Consider the following 16651-nt stretch of genomic DNA (forward strand, 5'->3'; position numbering starts at 1 on the left):
GAGTAGGGTAAGAACTTTAATATCAGAAATGTTGTGTGCCACATTCATGTAATAAGGCATTTAAAAATAAGAGAACTATTCTGAATTATAGTGAATCATCCATTCATCTCATTATTATTGCTAGCCTGATAACTGAATGTCTTTCATGCTCCGCAGATGACTCACAATATTAAACTGTAAGTCATTATTATCAGAGGAAATATTTTTCTCTAGTATGAAGTCAAAAGGAAATTTACCTTGGAGAAGGTTATTCCAGTATAAGTTGTGGGTCCTCTACTGTTGTCAGTCATAAAAAGATAGCCATTTGCTCAAACTAACTCCCTTGTCACTTAGCAGCAAAGCACTCCAATACCACCTGCTTCTAGCAGCCAGATTGGGAGAGCTGATCACACATCTGCTTCTACACTTAAACAGAAGAAAATGCAGAGTAAATTACTCCTGAATAAATGTGTAAATATGGCCATGTCCTTACACACCAACACTCTGTCACCTTGAAGAGCTACTTAATCAACACAAGACCCACTGGATTCACGCTTCAGTGTTATATATATGTACCTCTAACTCATGAGCCTTTTAATTCATTTAATAAAACAGGAAACTCCACACTACTTATTTCTGTTTCACATCCCTTGTATAAGAGATTACCTGAACCACTGTATAGCAAGACTCAACTATAAACTAGAAAAAGAAGGAAGGTTTTAAGGCAAGAAGCAGCAACGGATCTTAAAAGGAAAATAACATTAGGCAAAGAGGATATGTACACACTATAAAAGATTAACAATTTTTTAAACTAAAACCATCATCTCTCTCTATTGCTTGATTTTTAATCTCCCTAACAGCATTACCTTATGATAATCATAGCCTTAAGAGACCTTTAGCACCATACCCATTACATTATTTCTTTAAATCTTGACATGGATTAATAACTTGCCAAAGCTAGCAAACTGAACAGTAGTCACCTTCTTACTCTTCCCTTTAATCCTCTCACTGCCAAAACAGGAGAGAAAATGAAAAAAAAAAAAATTACTTCAATACCTGGGCACAAAATTTTAAACTGTAGCGTGTTTACAATATTTCATAGATGTCATAGACACTAGGGCTGGAAGGGACCTCAGACGATCATCAAGTCCAGCCCTGCCCCAGAGGCAGGAAGTCAGCTGGGGTCAAAGGATCCCAGCAAGATAAACGTCCAAATGTCTCTTAAAGGAGTCCAGAGTAGGTGTTTGCACCACCTCTGGAGGCCGTCTGTTCCAGGCCTTGGGGGCTCGGACAATAAAGAAGTTCTTCCGTATGTCCAGCCTGAAACAGTCTTGCAGGAGTTTGTGACCATTTGACCTTGTCATCACTTGGGGCACTCTGGTGAAAAGGCGTTCCCCCAGATCCTGATGTACGTCCCTTATACACTTATAGGCAGGCACCAGGTCCTCCAGCCTGGAAAAGTGCAGTCTCGGGAAGAGACCCATAGCTCTCAGCCTCTCAGCATATGTCCTGTTTTCCTGCCCTCTGATCATGCGCGTGGCTCTCCTCTGGACTCTCTTAAGCTTCTCCACGTCCTTTTTAAATTGTGGAGCCCAGAATTGGATGCAGTACTCCAGCTGCGGCCTCACCAAATACCTAACTGCATAATATTAATACTAAGCTATTACTTTATTAACAGGGAAACAGCATAGTCCAGATTTACTCTTATTTATTCTTGTGGATAACGAAACCTATTGCAGACTATTCTGGATTATCAATTTCCTCCAACCCTTCCCCGTGCCCCTGAAAATTGCACAATAATTTCCAAGAAAACAGGGAAAAAAGGAGAGACAACATAGCTAGATGTACTTGAGCTGGTTAAACTTTCATTGCATATAAAAATAACTTCATTGAGATGTACCTTTCTTTCCAGGTTGAGTCATATCACCTTGATTTAAAAGTCAGGATACATTAATTTATGATTGATTTTAATGGAAGCACCAGAGTAAAAGTTGATCCCATTAACACATCTTTTGTAAAAATTGAGTCACAATAAACTTAGTGGTAAAGCTAAGCAGAAACTTCTAGATGCATATACAATTTTAATAATAAAAATGTGCAACAGATCCAACAGCCTGAAAAACAGAAGAGATTTCCATGAATATTGCCACAAAGAACTGGTCCTATCAGTCTGGTCTGTACTGTGCTAAGCATGGGGCTGTGAATCAAGGAAATTACACCATTTCTGTACCTGGCTCTTCCACTTATTCCCCACATCCTGTGCTTATCTAGCCTATGAATGCATGAACTAACATGTATTTATAGACCACAATTCAGAAAAGTACTTAGGCTTGTGCTTAAACATATCTTTGTTCAGAGAAAAGTAATAATTTTCTAGATCCAAGTCCACTTGGGCATAACATTTCTCTATGCACTTCTATGACCTTTAAAAATGAATGTGTCAGACTCCCACAATTATTCACAATAGAAGTGCTCTGAGGATACATTTTAAGGAGGAAAATATTGTTCCTCTTTCACAGATAGAAAACTAAGGGAGCGTGGCAATGCTGGGGTTGCAAACACAGCATGCCGATTTTTATTTTACACTCATCCCAAATCAAAGTCAGTTTTCACTTGATTTAATTTTGACTTTTAACAATACAAAAAGAAGACGGCTACACTCTATTTTTAAATGACATCAAAGCATAAAATGACAGAGCTATTTTTTAAAAATTAGAACTTGTCATGAAATATACAAATACATTCTTTGTTAAACAAAATTACTGAACTCTATTCCCATCATTCACTTAAGACAATAATTTACCTTAAAAGTTACTTGTAAATTAGTTTGTGTGTACCTTATTTTTCTGAGTAGCTAAAAATTCTTATTAATACTAAAAAGCCATTCTCAAAAACTGAATGACATGGAGAAAATTCTCCAGGTGATTCCTACATATTTAGACACACAAGGACATTAACATGCCTGAAACTTATAAAATTATTTTCTCACACATTAATTTTAAAAACCTATGAGTAAGTGATTAATATGACTTCTCAGTTCTGAAACAGGGTTATCACTTCTCTCAAGATCTTTAAGTGAGAAAGGTATGAAGAGTCCTAGTGGACTCCAAGATGAATATGAGTCGTCAGTGTGGCAAAGCTAACTGCACTTTATCGTGCATCAGCAGATGCATGACAAACAACCAAGGAGGTGATACTTCCCCTCTATCGGGTGCTGGTCAGACCGCAGTTGGAATACTGTGTGCAGTTTTGGGTGCCACACTTCAAGAGGGATGTGGATAACCTGGAGAGGGTCCAGAAAAGGGCCACTCGTATGGTTAAGGGCTTGCAGGCCAAGCCCTATGAGGAGAGACTAGGGCACCTGGACCTCTTCAGCCTCTGCAAGAGAAGGTTGAGAGTTGACCTTGTGGCTGCCTATAAATTCATCATGGGGGCGCAGAAGGGAATTGGTGAGGCTCTACTCACCAAGGTGCCCCTGGGGGCTACAAGAAATAATGGCCATAAGCTAGCAGAGAGCAGATTTAGACTAGACATTAGGAAGAACTTCTTCACAGTTAAGAGCGGCCAAAATCTGGAATGGGCTCCCAAGGGAGGTGGTGCTCTCCCCTACCCTGGGGGTCTTCAAGAGGAGGTTAGATAGGCATCTGGCTGGGGTCATCTGAACCCAGCACACTTTCCTGCCTATGCAGGGGGTCGGACTCGATGATCTATTGAGATACCTTCCAATCCTAACATCTATGAATCTATAAGTAAATCTAGCTTCTCATGTAATTTTTAAGTTCAGCTCTTTCTTTAAATATAAGTATATTAGTAGTCATTGCATTTGGAAGAATTCTCAAAGATGTAACTTTTTTCAGGGCTTTTATAAAAAGAAAATGTATTTTCTTTAAAAAAAAATCTTTCAGGATTCATATGAATAATTTAATAAAAATCTATGCAGTACCAAGGAAGGAGTCCAGATTAAATAAAATAACAGTGTATAAAAAGCATCACAGACAGATCCTCACTTAGTGTAAGCTGTCATGCCTCCACTTAAGTCAACAGAGGTCTAACAAGTTAAATCATCTGTGAATCTGCCCTTCAGTTATCCAAGGACCATTCTCAAAACATAACAAGAGAAAAATCTTATTTCCCTCCTATCTTGTGCTCTTCTTTTCAAATGCCATTTTGGTTGGAGTATTCTCATATCATAGTAAAGAACCACTATTAAAATACAGTCTTACTATTCTGTTTTGTTTTTGGATGTGAAACACCCTTTGGCCAAGTACACACCGCCAAAAAGCCCAAGGCTGAACCATTTTAATCTTTGCCAATTAATCTAAGCTGCATACATTAAACTGATAAGCAACAAATTCACTTGATTCCAGAAATGCAGTCACATGCCTGCAGTGGCCCAGGCCAGAAGCCGGAGGGTGCTAGGGCATGCCTTCCTGCTCAACTGGAACAGTTATCTTGGGCCAAGGCTACTCTGTCCACCCTGAAAGGACATTTTGCAGGACAGATGCAAAGCATCCTGGGATGCTGGGGGACTGTGAATTAACTTGAATCTGAAGGGGATCTGGGACAGAAGTTCAATAAACCAATTTAAAATAAATCAGTTACCTACATCCATCCAGGTTTATCTTAAATTGGTTTCTGATCACTTGTACTAGTTTATGTATAATTTCTGTCCCTAGCCTTTGTGTATGTCTTGTTCAAACAACCAATCAAATTTCATGATTAAACTGCTCAGGTTGAAACCTGCCAAAACAGCAAAATTACACCATACTGCTGAATTATTACAGTACCGTTATTACCAAACCAAACTAATAGTGTGTGAGGTATTGTAAAAGCTGCATGTCAGTCTAGCCACAGGCAATGACCTTGTGAGGGGGCTGCGGGTGCTCAACCACCTCGGTGACAGCGATCATCGCCTGCTGGAATTCACCATCCAGTGCAAGGTGGCAAAAGCCTACAGCAAGGCAGCAGCCCTGGACTTCAGGAGGGTGGATTTCAATGAGGTAAGAAGAATTGTTGGGGAAGTACTGAGGTCCCAGAGGGGAGGGGAGTTGGGTGTCCAAGAAGAGTGGTTGTTCCTTAAGGAGACGATCCTCCAAGCCCAAAGGGAGGTAATCCCAACAAGGATCAAAGGGGGCAAGAGGGCGCAAAAGCCCCCATGGCTCACCAAAAGCATACAGGAATGTCTCCTGGCTAAAAGGGAGGTGTACACCCAATGGAAGGGAGGGGCCATCACCAGGGAGGACTATACCTCGGTTGCTCAGGGCTGGAGGGGAGCGGTCAGGACGGTCAAGGCGGAGATAGAACTGGGACTAGCTACCCAGATCAAGGACAACAAGAAGTCCTTTTTTAAATACATAGGGGGCAAAAAGAAGGTACCGGGTAACGTGGGACTTCTGCAAGACACGTTAGAAAATTTGATTGTCACACCAGACGACAAGGCTAACCTATTTAATGATTTCTTTGCCTCCATTTTCCAGAGCAGGGACCAGATCAGTCTGTCTGCCAGGACCCCCTCAGGCCCCGGGGGAGGTGCACTCAGACCTAGGGTCAGTGAGGATCTAGTCAGGGAACTTCTGGAGGAACTGGACGTATTTATGTCAGCTGGTCCTGATGACCTCAACCCCAGAGTACTGAGGGAATTAGCAGAGGTCATTGCGGGACCCCTGGCATGGCTTTATGAGCGCTCATGGTGCTCTGGTGTGGTGCCAGAGGGCTGGAAAAGGGACAATGTGGTTCCCATTTTCAAAAAAGGGAGAAAGGAGGACCCAGGCAACTATAGGCCAGTTAGTCCTACCTCGATCCTGGGTAAGCTTCTTGAGAATATTATCCTGGCACATGTCCACGAGGGGCCAGCAGGGGAGGTTATGCTTAGGGGCAACCAACATGGGTTCATTAGAGGCAAGTCCTGTCTGACCAACCTGGTGGCCTTCTATGACCAGGTCACAAAATCCTTAGATGCAGGGGTAGCAGTAGACGTAGTCTTTCTGGACTTCAGGAAGGCCTTCGACACTGTCTCTCACCCCATTCTCATTAAAAAACTAGGGAACTGTGGCGTTGATGCCTACACAGTCAAATAGGTCGCTAACTGGCTGGAGGGCCGCACCCAGAGAGTGGTAGTGTATGGGTCATTTTCGACCTGGAGGGATGTGGGCAGTAGAGTCCCCAAGGGCTCTGTCTTCGGACCTGCACTGTTCAACATCTTCATCAGTGACTTGGATGAGGGGGTAAAAAGCACCCTATTCAAATTTGCTGATGACACTAAGATGTGGGGGGATGTGGGCATGCTAGAAGGGAAGAATAGGCTGCAATCGGACCTAGACAGGTTACCAGGGTGGGCAGATGAGAACAGGATGGATTTCAACACTGACAAGTGCAAGGTACTGCACCTGGGGACGAAGAACCAGCAGCATACTTACAGGCTGGGGAACTCCCTTCTTGTCAGTGAAGAGGCAGAAAAGGATCTTGGAGCCATTATTGATGCCAAAATGAACATGGGCCGACAGTGTGGGGACGTGGTCAGGAAGGCCAACCACACCTTGTCATGCATCCACAGATGCATCTCAAGCAGGTCCAAGGAGGTGATCCTCCCTCTCTATGTGACACTGGTCAAGCCACAGTTGGAGTACTGCGTCCAGTTCTGGGAGCCGCACTTCAGGAGGGATGTGGACAACACGGAGAGGGTCCAGAGGAGGGCCACCCGGATGATCAGGGGGCAGCAGGGCAGGCCCTATGAGGAGAGGCTAAGGGACCTGAACCTGTTCAGCCTCCACAACAGAAGGCTGAGGGGGCCGTTTACAAACTAATGTCGGGGGGACCAGCAGGAATTGGGGGAGTCCCTGTTCCCCCGAGCACTACCAGGAGTGACTAGAAATAACAGTCACAAGCTGGCAGAGGGTAGATTCAGACTAGACATCAGGGCAGCTAGGACCTGGAACCAACTTCCAAGCGAAGTGGTGCTGGCTCCTACCCTGGGGGTCTTTAAGAGGAAGTTAGATGAACACCTTGCTGAGGTCCTTTGACCCAAGTACTTTTTCCTGCCCTGGCAGGGGGTTGAACTTGATGATCTGCTCAGGTCCCTTCCGACCCTACCAACTATGAAATCTTAGTAAACAGTTTACAAATGCAAAAGGTATACAGAACACTTTCTGAGATGAATAAGAAAAGTAGTACTGGTATATTCAAAAATTTAAAAAGAAACATAAAACAGCTTAGTTCTACAACTGACTTACCAGTCGTCTTCTCTCTTCTTCCACAGCAATCAGTAGTCGGGCAAACTCTTTCAGTGACTGGGCTGGGAAGAAATTGGGAGATCAAGTTAATATTAATGTTGAGCTCAACATGTCTCTTAAGTGAATGAGATAATAATACTTTGGCACTTATACAAAACTTTACACGTGACATTGATATAATCATTCCTATTATATATATGGAGAACTGGAAGCACAGAATAATAAATTGATGCCAGCAGAGCCAAGAAAAATCAGATTTCCTGAAGCCCCAGTCCAGTGGTTTTCTTATTAGTCCATGCTGCATCTCCTTGCACTTTTTCACAAATGTATCTACAAAGTGGGAAGGAAAAAGATATGGCAAAGGAAAGACAAGGGGTAGTGTCACAGGCAAGTTGTGTCAATAAATTAAATTCTGTTTCTTCTGTCCTATAAGCAGTCATGTATGCCAAGATGTGATTTGGGTATGGACATATTCAGAAAACAAAAATAAGAGATCTCTAAAAGAAAACACAACAAATAATATCCTACAATGGGGCAGGAACAAGTAATACTGAATCTATTTATAAATATATGCACCTTCACATACACATGCATGTACATTTGCACAGAAGGAAAACATCCTAGGAAAGAAAAGACTTGATTTCTTTTCATTTAAGGAGATTAAAAAGATCTACCACAAGAGTATAAGGAAACACTAAGAGGCAAACTCAATTCCAGATGAAGTCCATAGCTATAGCCATCTGTTTAGGCTTACTGAAATTTCTGTTTATGCTTACTGAAATTGAAAAGGATTACTGTCCTCCGTAACTTTGTGTCCCAGTAAGTGTGATTTGTGTGGACATGTGTTTCCAACAGAATGAGAGAGAAAGGGTGGATAGTTTATTTAAGGGTGATAGCAAAAAGGGTAGCAATGTGCAGGGAAAGATGGGAAAATACCTTCTTTATATATACATATTTTACTTGGATCAAGGAAAAAAGCAGTGTGATTTTTCCTGGAAATAAACCAAATTATACTTTGTTTCAAGATATATATTCACATTCTGTTTGCAGCCACTCTGGCACTACTTGCATGCATAATAAGTCATAAATATAGCCAAATATTAAATACTTTGAAGAAAAGAGGTCTCTGTTTTCAAATCTCAGTTTATCTCTACTTTCTTTGAAAATTGTACAATAGCCTAAATTCTAGGTATTCACCTTCAGGAATAACAAAAAAATAGGAATAAAACCTAGAAATGCTACCCTTATATTTGTAGATCATAACGAAGTCTGTTTAAAACCACCATAACATCAACAGCTTATTTTAGAGGCAATTAGAGAGGGTAAATTCACATCTGTGTTGTGATATTACTGAGCTAGAAAACAGATATGTTTATAGAAACTATGATGCAACTGGAATTTGCAATAATATGCTGCATATTATGTAAATTAGTTTTCCTTTTCTATTTCGATCAAGTAAATCTGACTACCTCTGCCCACATTACAAACTACCGATACTGCACTACTGAATTCAAAAACATTTTTAAAAGGCAGTTGGCACCTTCTCAGAATAAATAAATTTAACAAATTGTGCTTAACCAGCTACATACATACGTCCATATACATACATATATACATACGAAACTGGTTTTGTAACTAGTCAAAGAGAGAGAGAGAGAGAGAGAGAGAGACTAATCCTAGACCAAGGATAGGCAACCCCTGGCATGCACAACAATTAGTGAGACATTTTCCCTGGCATGCCAGGAGGCATGTGAAGAGATTGTTTGAAAATATATTTTTTTTAAGTTGCTGCTTTGGGCTCTGCAGAGCAGCCACAGGTCCTAGTGCTGTGGCAGGCACCAGGGGCGGAGTCAGGAGAACCTCTGTGTTCTGTTGACCCCGCCCCCTGTCCCCAGGCTGTGCCCTGCAGCCTGGTCTGGCTCCTGGAGGGGAACTGTGGGTGAGTGGAGCCAGGGTGCAGGCAGGCACTGTGCAAGACCAGTGCACTGGAGGCTCCCAATGAGTGGGCAAGTCCTGGGCCCACCGGGGCTTGGGCAGATATACGCCCTGTCCAGCCTGGGCAGGGACAGCTCCACAGGGATGGGACACAGCCACCCTGCCTGTGAGGTGACACTGCCTGGCTGGGGTAGGACACTGGACTTGTGGGCCTCCAAGCTCCGGGCTCGGCCTCCCTGCAGACCAGGCACAGAACGAGCAGGGAGACGCTGCCCTCAGTGCGGGGGCCTGCACACAGGAACCAGTCAGGCCCCAGGAACAGCTGCTGCAGCTGCCCAGGCCTGCCTGGGCCCCAGCCTTGCTCACCCACAGCTCCCCTCCAGGGGCCAGGACAAGCCAGGGCAGGCATTGCAGAGGGCCACTGCACTGTAGGCTCCCACCCGGCTTGGTCCAGGGGGCTGTTCCTGGGGCCCAGGGCGCTACTGCAGCTGGGTCCCCACATCAGGGGTGGCTCCACCCCACTTGCACTGTGCCTGGCACAGAGGGAAGCTAATATTATATTAAATGTATATCTTAGCTTTTTTTGTATTAAACTCAAATTTTATTTAACATAATTTATTAGCACATAATGCTTTAAATAACATTTTAAATAAAAAAAAGATTTAGATTTAAAAAATCTAATTTTTAATTTAAAAATAAATCAGTTATTTTTTATCCACAATGTTTGACAGACTTTTCATCCTACTAGCCCTTCCACTGCATATATTTCAATTGAAATCAACTTTCTTAAATAGGGGAGATCACATAGTATTTAAGAAGTATTTTGCAGAGCTGCTGGCCATCATCTTTGAAAACGCACGGTGATTGGGAAAGGTCTTGAACAAATGGAAAAGGGCAAATAAAGTGCCCATCTTTAAGAAAAGGAAGGAGGATCCAGAGAAGTACAGCCCTGTCAGCCTCACCTCAGTCCCTGGAAAAAACTGTGTAGCAGGTCCTCAAGGAATCCATTTCTAAGCACTTGGAGATTAGGAAGAGCCAGCATGGATTCACTATGGGCAAGTCATGCGCCTAACCAACCTGATTGCTTTCCATGAAGAGACGACTGGCTCTGCGGAGGCGAGGAGACCAGCAAATGTGATATACTTTGATTTGACCCAGGCTTTTAATACAGTCTCCCACAACATTCTCTCAAGCAAGCTAAGGAAGTATGGGTTGGATGAACAGACTGTGAGGCAGACAGACAACTGGCTGGATCATTGGGCTCAGAGAGTATTAGTCAATGGCTCAAAGTCTAGCTGGCAGCCAGTATCAAGTGGAGTGCCCCAAGTGCCCCAAGGGTTGGCGCTAGGGCCAGTTTTGTTCAGTATCTTCATCAATGACCTGAAAGATGGGATGGAGTGCACCCTCAGCAAGTTTGCAGATGACACCAAGCTGGGGATGTTGGGAAGTAGTAGACACACTGCTGGAGGTTGGGGCATATGACTTCTGAGGAGAGGCTGAGGAAACTTGGCTTAGTCTGGAGAAGAGAAGACAGAGTGGGGATTTAATAGCAGCCTTCAACTACCTGAAGGGTGGTTCCGCAGAGGATGGAGCTAGACTGTTCTCAGTGGTGGCAAATAACAGAACAAGGAGCAATGATCTCAAGTTGCAGCAAGGGAAGTTTAGGTTGCATATTAGGAAAAACTCTCACTAGGAGGGTGGTAAAACACTGGAACAGGTCACCCAGAGGCTGTGAAATCTCCATCCTTGGACATTTTTAAGACCTGGCTAGACAAAGCCTTGGCTGGGATGATCTAGTCGGAGGTGGTCCTGGCTTTGAGCAGAGGGTTGGACCAGATGACCTCCTAAGGTCCATTTCATCCCTAAGTTTTTTATGATTCTAAGTCTCATGTCTTCTGCCTCTACTGGAAATACCCAATACATTCTAGGATAGTGGGCGCATCTACATGACATGTTTATTGTGGTGTTGTTTACTTCTGAGTTTATTAGGCATCTCAGCATTTACACATACAGCCCTAATTAGGCTGTAGGAGGCTAATAAACTCCACAGCAGGATAGCACTTGTAAATAAAAGTACTTGTAAATATAAGTACTATTCTGCTGTGGAGTTGATTAGTTTCCTGTAAATACAAGTACTATCCTGCTGCAGAGCTTTTTCGTGTGTAGCAACGCACATATAGCCACCGACCCAGCTAGCCCTGCACTGGAGCACCCTCGTGCCTCAGCCAGCCCCTCCACAGCACACTGAGCCAGGGTGGAGCAGTCCCAAGCTAGCAGGCTGACGCCGTAGACCACCCACCAGACCAGAAGTAGCAGAATGGCAGCCCCATGCCACCATGGCAAGGTCCCCCAACCTGCCTGGCAGCAGCAGGGGTGGCAGTGTGGAATTGTGCCTACTACCAGGCAGGCAGAGGAGGCCTTACTATGGTGGTACAGGGATCCCAGTGCTAGCACTGAGCCTCCCCACTCCAATCTACTCTGCCAAACTGGGTCCTGCCCACTGGGCCATGGAGGCCCCAGTGGGGGAGGGCATCAGGGTAGGGAAGCCCTGAGCCCACAGCTGCCAGCCCTCATCCACGCCCCCCCACATGGGCTATGCTTCTGCCGTGCAGCCCATGGGGGTGGGGGAGCAAGACTCTGCACTCTACTCAGCAGCTGCTGCCTCCCATGGGCAGCATCCAGGGCTTGGGTGCAACTGGGGGAGGCAGAAGGCTACAGACCTGGGTCCTTGGCCCAGGTCTGCCCTCGTATCACACACAAATGTTCTCCCCATGACTCTTCCAGGAGTTCACGCACTGGCAGGAAGCCAGCTCCCCCCACCACCTGTCAGATCTGTCAGCCTGCAAGGGAAAACCCACCATTTTTTCTCAACAAGAGAAAATTCATGGTTTCTCCTCAGGGAAGACAAGTCCATGTTTTTCTCTTGGGACGGAGGACAAAGAACATTCTGTGCTTTTCTCCTTAAAGGGAGAAGATTCCGTATGTTTTTCCTCAAATGAGACAATCCACATTTTTCCACAGCAAACAGAAAACTTGGATCCCTGATTATTACCCTACTGAAATTGAGACAAAGTAATCCTTTGCATTTAAGGCATACCAAAATGATCATTTAATCTCTTCTTCTCCAACCTCAGTACAAAGTGGCCCTATTTCTTCTTTTCTTGTTCTTTTTTCTTCAGTAAATTAAATCTGGAGCCTTTCCATTCAAGTTTCCACCCTTTGTTTGATATAAGGATTCCATTCTTCCCCCTGCCCCCCACCCCCACACCTTTTACATAAGAAAGTTCAAGCCTCTTCTATGTTCAAGTACTTCAGATCACCAGTCTAGTTAACTTAATTAATTAGCTCTTTATTGTTCTAAGCTTGTCTTTTTGAAACTGAGAAATTAAGTAACAGGTTTAAATTTTGTTTATCCTTCCATATAATCTAAACTGAATGAATTTATCTTATGCGCTCTATGGTTACTTTCTACAGCCAGCTCCAGGTATGATATCTCCACTGCTTGCCAAAAGAAAAACTAAAGCAAGAGGCACAAAAGGAAGGCACCTTAGGGACTAACTCATTCAGTGAGGTGTAACTTTTCTTAGGCAACAGCCTAGTTTGTCAGATTTTAATGAATTTTAAGATTAATTTAAATAAGAAGGATAGGAAAAGGGTAGGGATGAGTTAGCCTCTGAGATAGCACCTTATCCCACCTTCTGCCTGAATCAGATTAATGCATCTAATTACCTCTCATGACTAAATAGTTTTATTAATTAGTTTACTGACTACTCATTGAAGAAATCTGATTATCACATCCAAGAATATCTAGGCCCTACTGTTTCAGGGAGCTTTTGTTCTCCAATCTACATATGGGAAAATAAAGCCTCCCATGACATGACAATTCCTATAATATTTGTCTTCCTAATAAGAACATATCCAAATCTGATTCTGGGGATTCACAGTCAACTCTTAACACTATTCCCAGCAGAACCTCTTTTACCAATGTTCCCCAAAGTCATTTTGACCAAAATAAGCAGCATGGATAAAAACAACCTATTTTGATTTCTTTACACCCTACCATATCATTTGCTACCTATCTCCTCCTATCAAGGGATTGGAGATGCTCTGTTCACCAGGGCACCTCTTGGGGTAACAAGGAACAATGTTCACAAACTGACAGATTTAGCCTAGATATCAAGAAAAACTTCTTCATGGTAAGGGTGCCCAAAATTTGGAATGGGCTTCCAAGGGAGATGGTGCTTTGTATCTGGCTGGGGTCATCTGACCCCAGCATTCTTTCCTGCCTAGGCAGGGGGTCGGACTCAATGATCTGTTGAGGTCCCTTCTGACCCTAACATCTATGAATATATGAGCTTTATCTTTATTTTTATCTTAACTGAAAAAAACAAAAAATCAATATCTATGTTCAATCATACCTACTATTCCACCCTGTTTGTATTATCCTTAAAACATCTGGTTACACATTGCATAAAAGTAGCTCAAATACTTGCATTTTCTTGCCCAGTTTCCTGGTTTTAATAAATTCTCTTATTGCTTACTACCCATAGCTGGCTTCCTTGATCAGTTCAGCTTTATACTTATAGCATCGATGATTCCAACACCTTAGCATGCATTCTTCTACCCACCAATATGCCTTTATGCAATATAATATCTTAATAAACATAAATTATTTTTACTGGCCATATCTACGTGAGATGCCGACTGCACAGCAGTCTTGGGCTACTTCACAGTCAGCATCATGAAAAAGCCATTCAGGGATGCTACTGCGCTGAAACTCTAGTTACTGAGTAGTCATTTAGCACTACAAGTGTTAAATGATTGCACAGTAACAACTGCACTGTCAGGATCTCATGTAGACGTGGCCATTGTGTACTAAGATTAGGCACAGTTATTACATACATTTTTCCTTCCCACTCTTTAATTGTTTGGAGCTTTTCTTCTTTGTTTTCTACATTTTTTTGTTTAAATCAGTCTTGCCAGTCTCAGAAGATGCTCAACTGTCAAACATAGCTGGCTAACTTATCGCCAGCTGCCTTTTCAGCTTTCTGTGCCTATCACTCAACAACCACCTCTTTCCTGCTTCCTAGTGTATGGTAGTGCTCATTCAGGCCAAAGTACTCTTCCAATTTGGGAAAAAAAAAGAGAAAGAAAGAAAAAAAAAAGTTAACTACTACATATCATGCTTCAAGCTCCTTGTTCCAAAAGGATCATATGTATTATATAATATCATAACTTAAATCATGTAACCAGATTCCCAAGTATTAGTTCTCTTATTACCATTAGGTTCATATGCTACTTTTTTTTTTTTCACGTAAAGCATACAGGACAGATTTTCTTTATTCCTAGCAGAGCACTTTGAAGTGATTCTCTAACCCTTTCTAAAAAGTATTCAATTTTGTTTAAAAATAGTTGAAACATTGTTTGTATTTTATTATATATTCAGAAAACTTAGACATAATTCATAAAAATATTAAATTTCTAGTAGTCAGCAACATAATTGTTTCCAGACTATTTTTAAAAAGTAACTGGTCAGGTTTAACCACAAAATGATAGGCTACTGTTGTCCTATTGCCTCATGTTAAAAAATTGGTGGTGGTACTTTTTTGGTTTTTGGAGAGAGGGTGAGCATGTGCACACACTTAAGAGTCTTGTCTTCAGAGAAGGAATTTATTTCTACTACATGGCACAGAAAATACATGGTATTGAGACTTATGTTTCTAAACATTTAGGACCAGATTATTTGAAATCTTTGGCACTGTAACAGTGAGCTATTCCCTAGCCCCTGGTATGAGCAGAACCGGCTCACTGTCACCAGTGGAACCCTGGCTCAACTTCAGGGTAAAGTGGTCAATGAAACCAGATATACTTGGGGTCATTGACCACCTTACCCTGAAGTTATACCAAGGTTCTGCTGCTGCTGCTGAGAGGCCCGACAGACCCAAAAGAAAGAGGGCCAATGCACTTAACCCCCAGAGAGGGGAATGCACCATCTCCCGAAGGAGAGTGGTACAGCTCTGTGCAGAGCCACAGAAGAAGTGTCTGGAAGGACAATGAACCTCAGTCCTGGCAAAAGCGAGGCACTTGGAGTGGGAGCTGGTGAGCAATAACCCAGCAGAGAAGAGCCAGCTACTCAAACCACCAATGAAGAGAGGCTGGGATACAGGTAAACCACTTGGTGTGGGGAGTGGCTAAGGAACCCTCCAGGGGAGCCAGTTGGTGGAGCTGATAGGCTGGTGGTTGTGATAAGCAGGGATCCTGGTTTACTCTGATAAAAAAGAATCCCAATTTTCAGATTAAAAAAAGTAACTCAAAATCCACAAATCCTCTGATTAAAATGAAACACAACTACTATATAGCTATATCTATATCCATATTTTTAATCTGAATACTGGGAATTTTTTGTATCAAAGAAAACCAGGATCCCTAGTGGTAAGGCCCACAATGATAAGGCCCACAATGTTGAATGTGAAGTCAATGAAGCCTGAGTAAAGAGGTAATTGATTGATGGGAAAAAACCCATATAGCAAGGGTGTGTAAGGACCCCTGATTGGTGCTGGACCTGTGGACTATGCACATCAATAAAAGGGGTGTATGTAAGGATCAACTGAACCTCAACGAACTCCAGGTTTGGAGTGGGTAACAGGTATTGGTGAATGGATGAGCTACCAGTCAAGGGAGTAAGCTATACTAGAAAGACCACAGTATTAGCCCAGCAGGTGTGGTGAGGACAGAGTATAGGGGAGGTGGAGCCCTGTGAGGAGGATGCACTCCCCATTAAGAGAGTTCTGTTTCACTTTTGTCTCAACACTCAGCTTTTCTTTATTTGTTTTACATCAAGACATGGCAGGAGAGCTCAAGGAAGTGGGCAACAATTCTCAGGAAGAGTTACGGGACACGTCATACATGCTGACAGGCATCTTTCCAATGACTGCAGTGGGTAGATAAAATAAGTCATATTTAACCTAAGGTCAACTGGCAAAGTACTTAATCATTATGTGTATTCCGATTCTATTTAGCATCACTTTAAGCACATTCCTGAAAATGTATGGTTTCCAAAATTAGGGACTAAGATGGTTTAAATTGGGTGCATCATGAAAATAATTTCAAAGCTAAGTGATTTATGGTCTTCATAATATTCTTATTATAATCTCTCCATTTATAGAACATTTTTCAAAAGAAATTCAGCCTAGGGACTCCAGTAGAATTATACTAGCAAATAATTTAGACTAAGTGAACAGGGAACTGTTATTCACCAAGTCCCAGAATACTAGAACTAGTTGGCACCCACTGAAATTAGCAGGAGGCAGGTTTAAAACTAACAAGATAAAGCATTCTTAACACAACGTGTAGTTAACTTGAGGAATTCTCTGCTACAGGAGGTGGTAGAGGTAGATAGCATAATCAGGTTAAAAAAATGGACTAGACAAATTCATGGATAATAGATCTATTCATAGCTGTTGAAAAAAACAGTTGGAGAGGTTTAATCTGGCATCTTTAAACCAACA

At 42.6% G+C, this 16651-nt stretch overlaps 1 protein-coding gene across 6 annotated transcripts in view; it reads right to left on the reverse strand.

Annotated features, from left to right (window-relative positions):
* The window catches only part of ARHGAP42 (Rho GTPase activating protein 42), a 338856-nt gene that overhangs the window by 215298 nt on the left and 106907 nt on the right, over nucleotides 1-16651 (reverse strand). For all 6 annotated transcript variants that reach the window (XM_019482041.2, XM_006274137.4, XM_019482040.2 and 3 more), the window contains one exon: nucleotides 7209-7270. In XM_019482041.2, coding sequence (XP_019337586.1) covers nucleotides 7209-7270 — 62 coding nt within the window. The remainder of the gene's footprint in view (nucleotides 1-7208; nucleotides 7271-16651) is intronic.

The sequence above is a fragment of the Alligator mississippiensis genome, chromosome 1 (genome assembly GCF_030867095.1).
Source record: "Alligator mississippiensis isolate rAllMis1 chromosome 1, rAllMis1, whole genome shotgun sequence".
Taxonomy (NCBI): domain Eukaryota; kingdom Metazoa; phylum Chordata; order Crocodylia; family Alligatoridae; genus Alligator; species Alligator mississippiensis.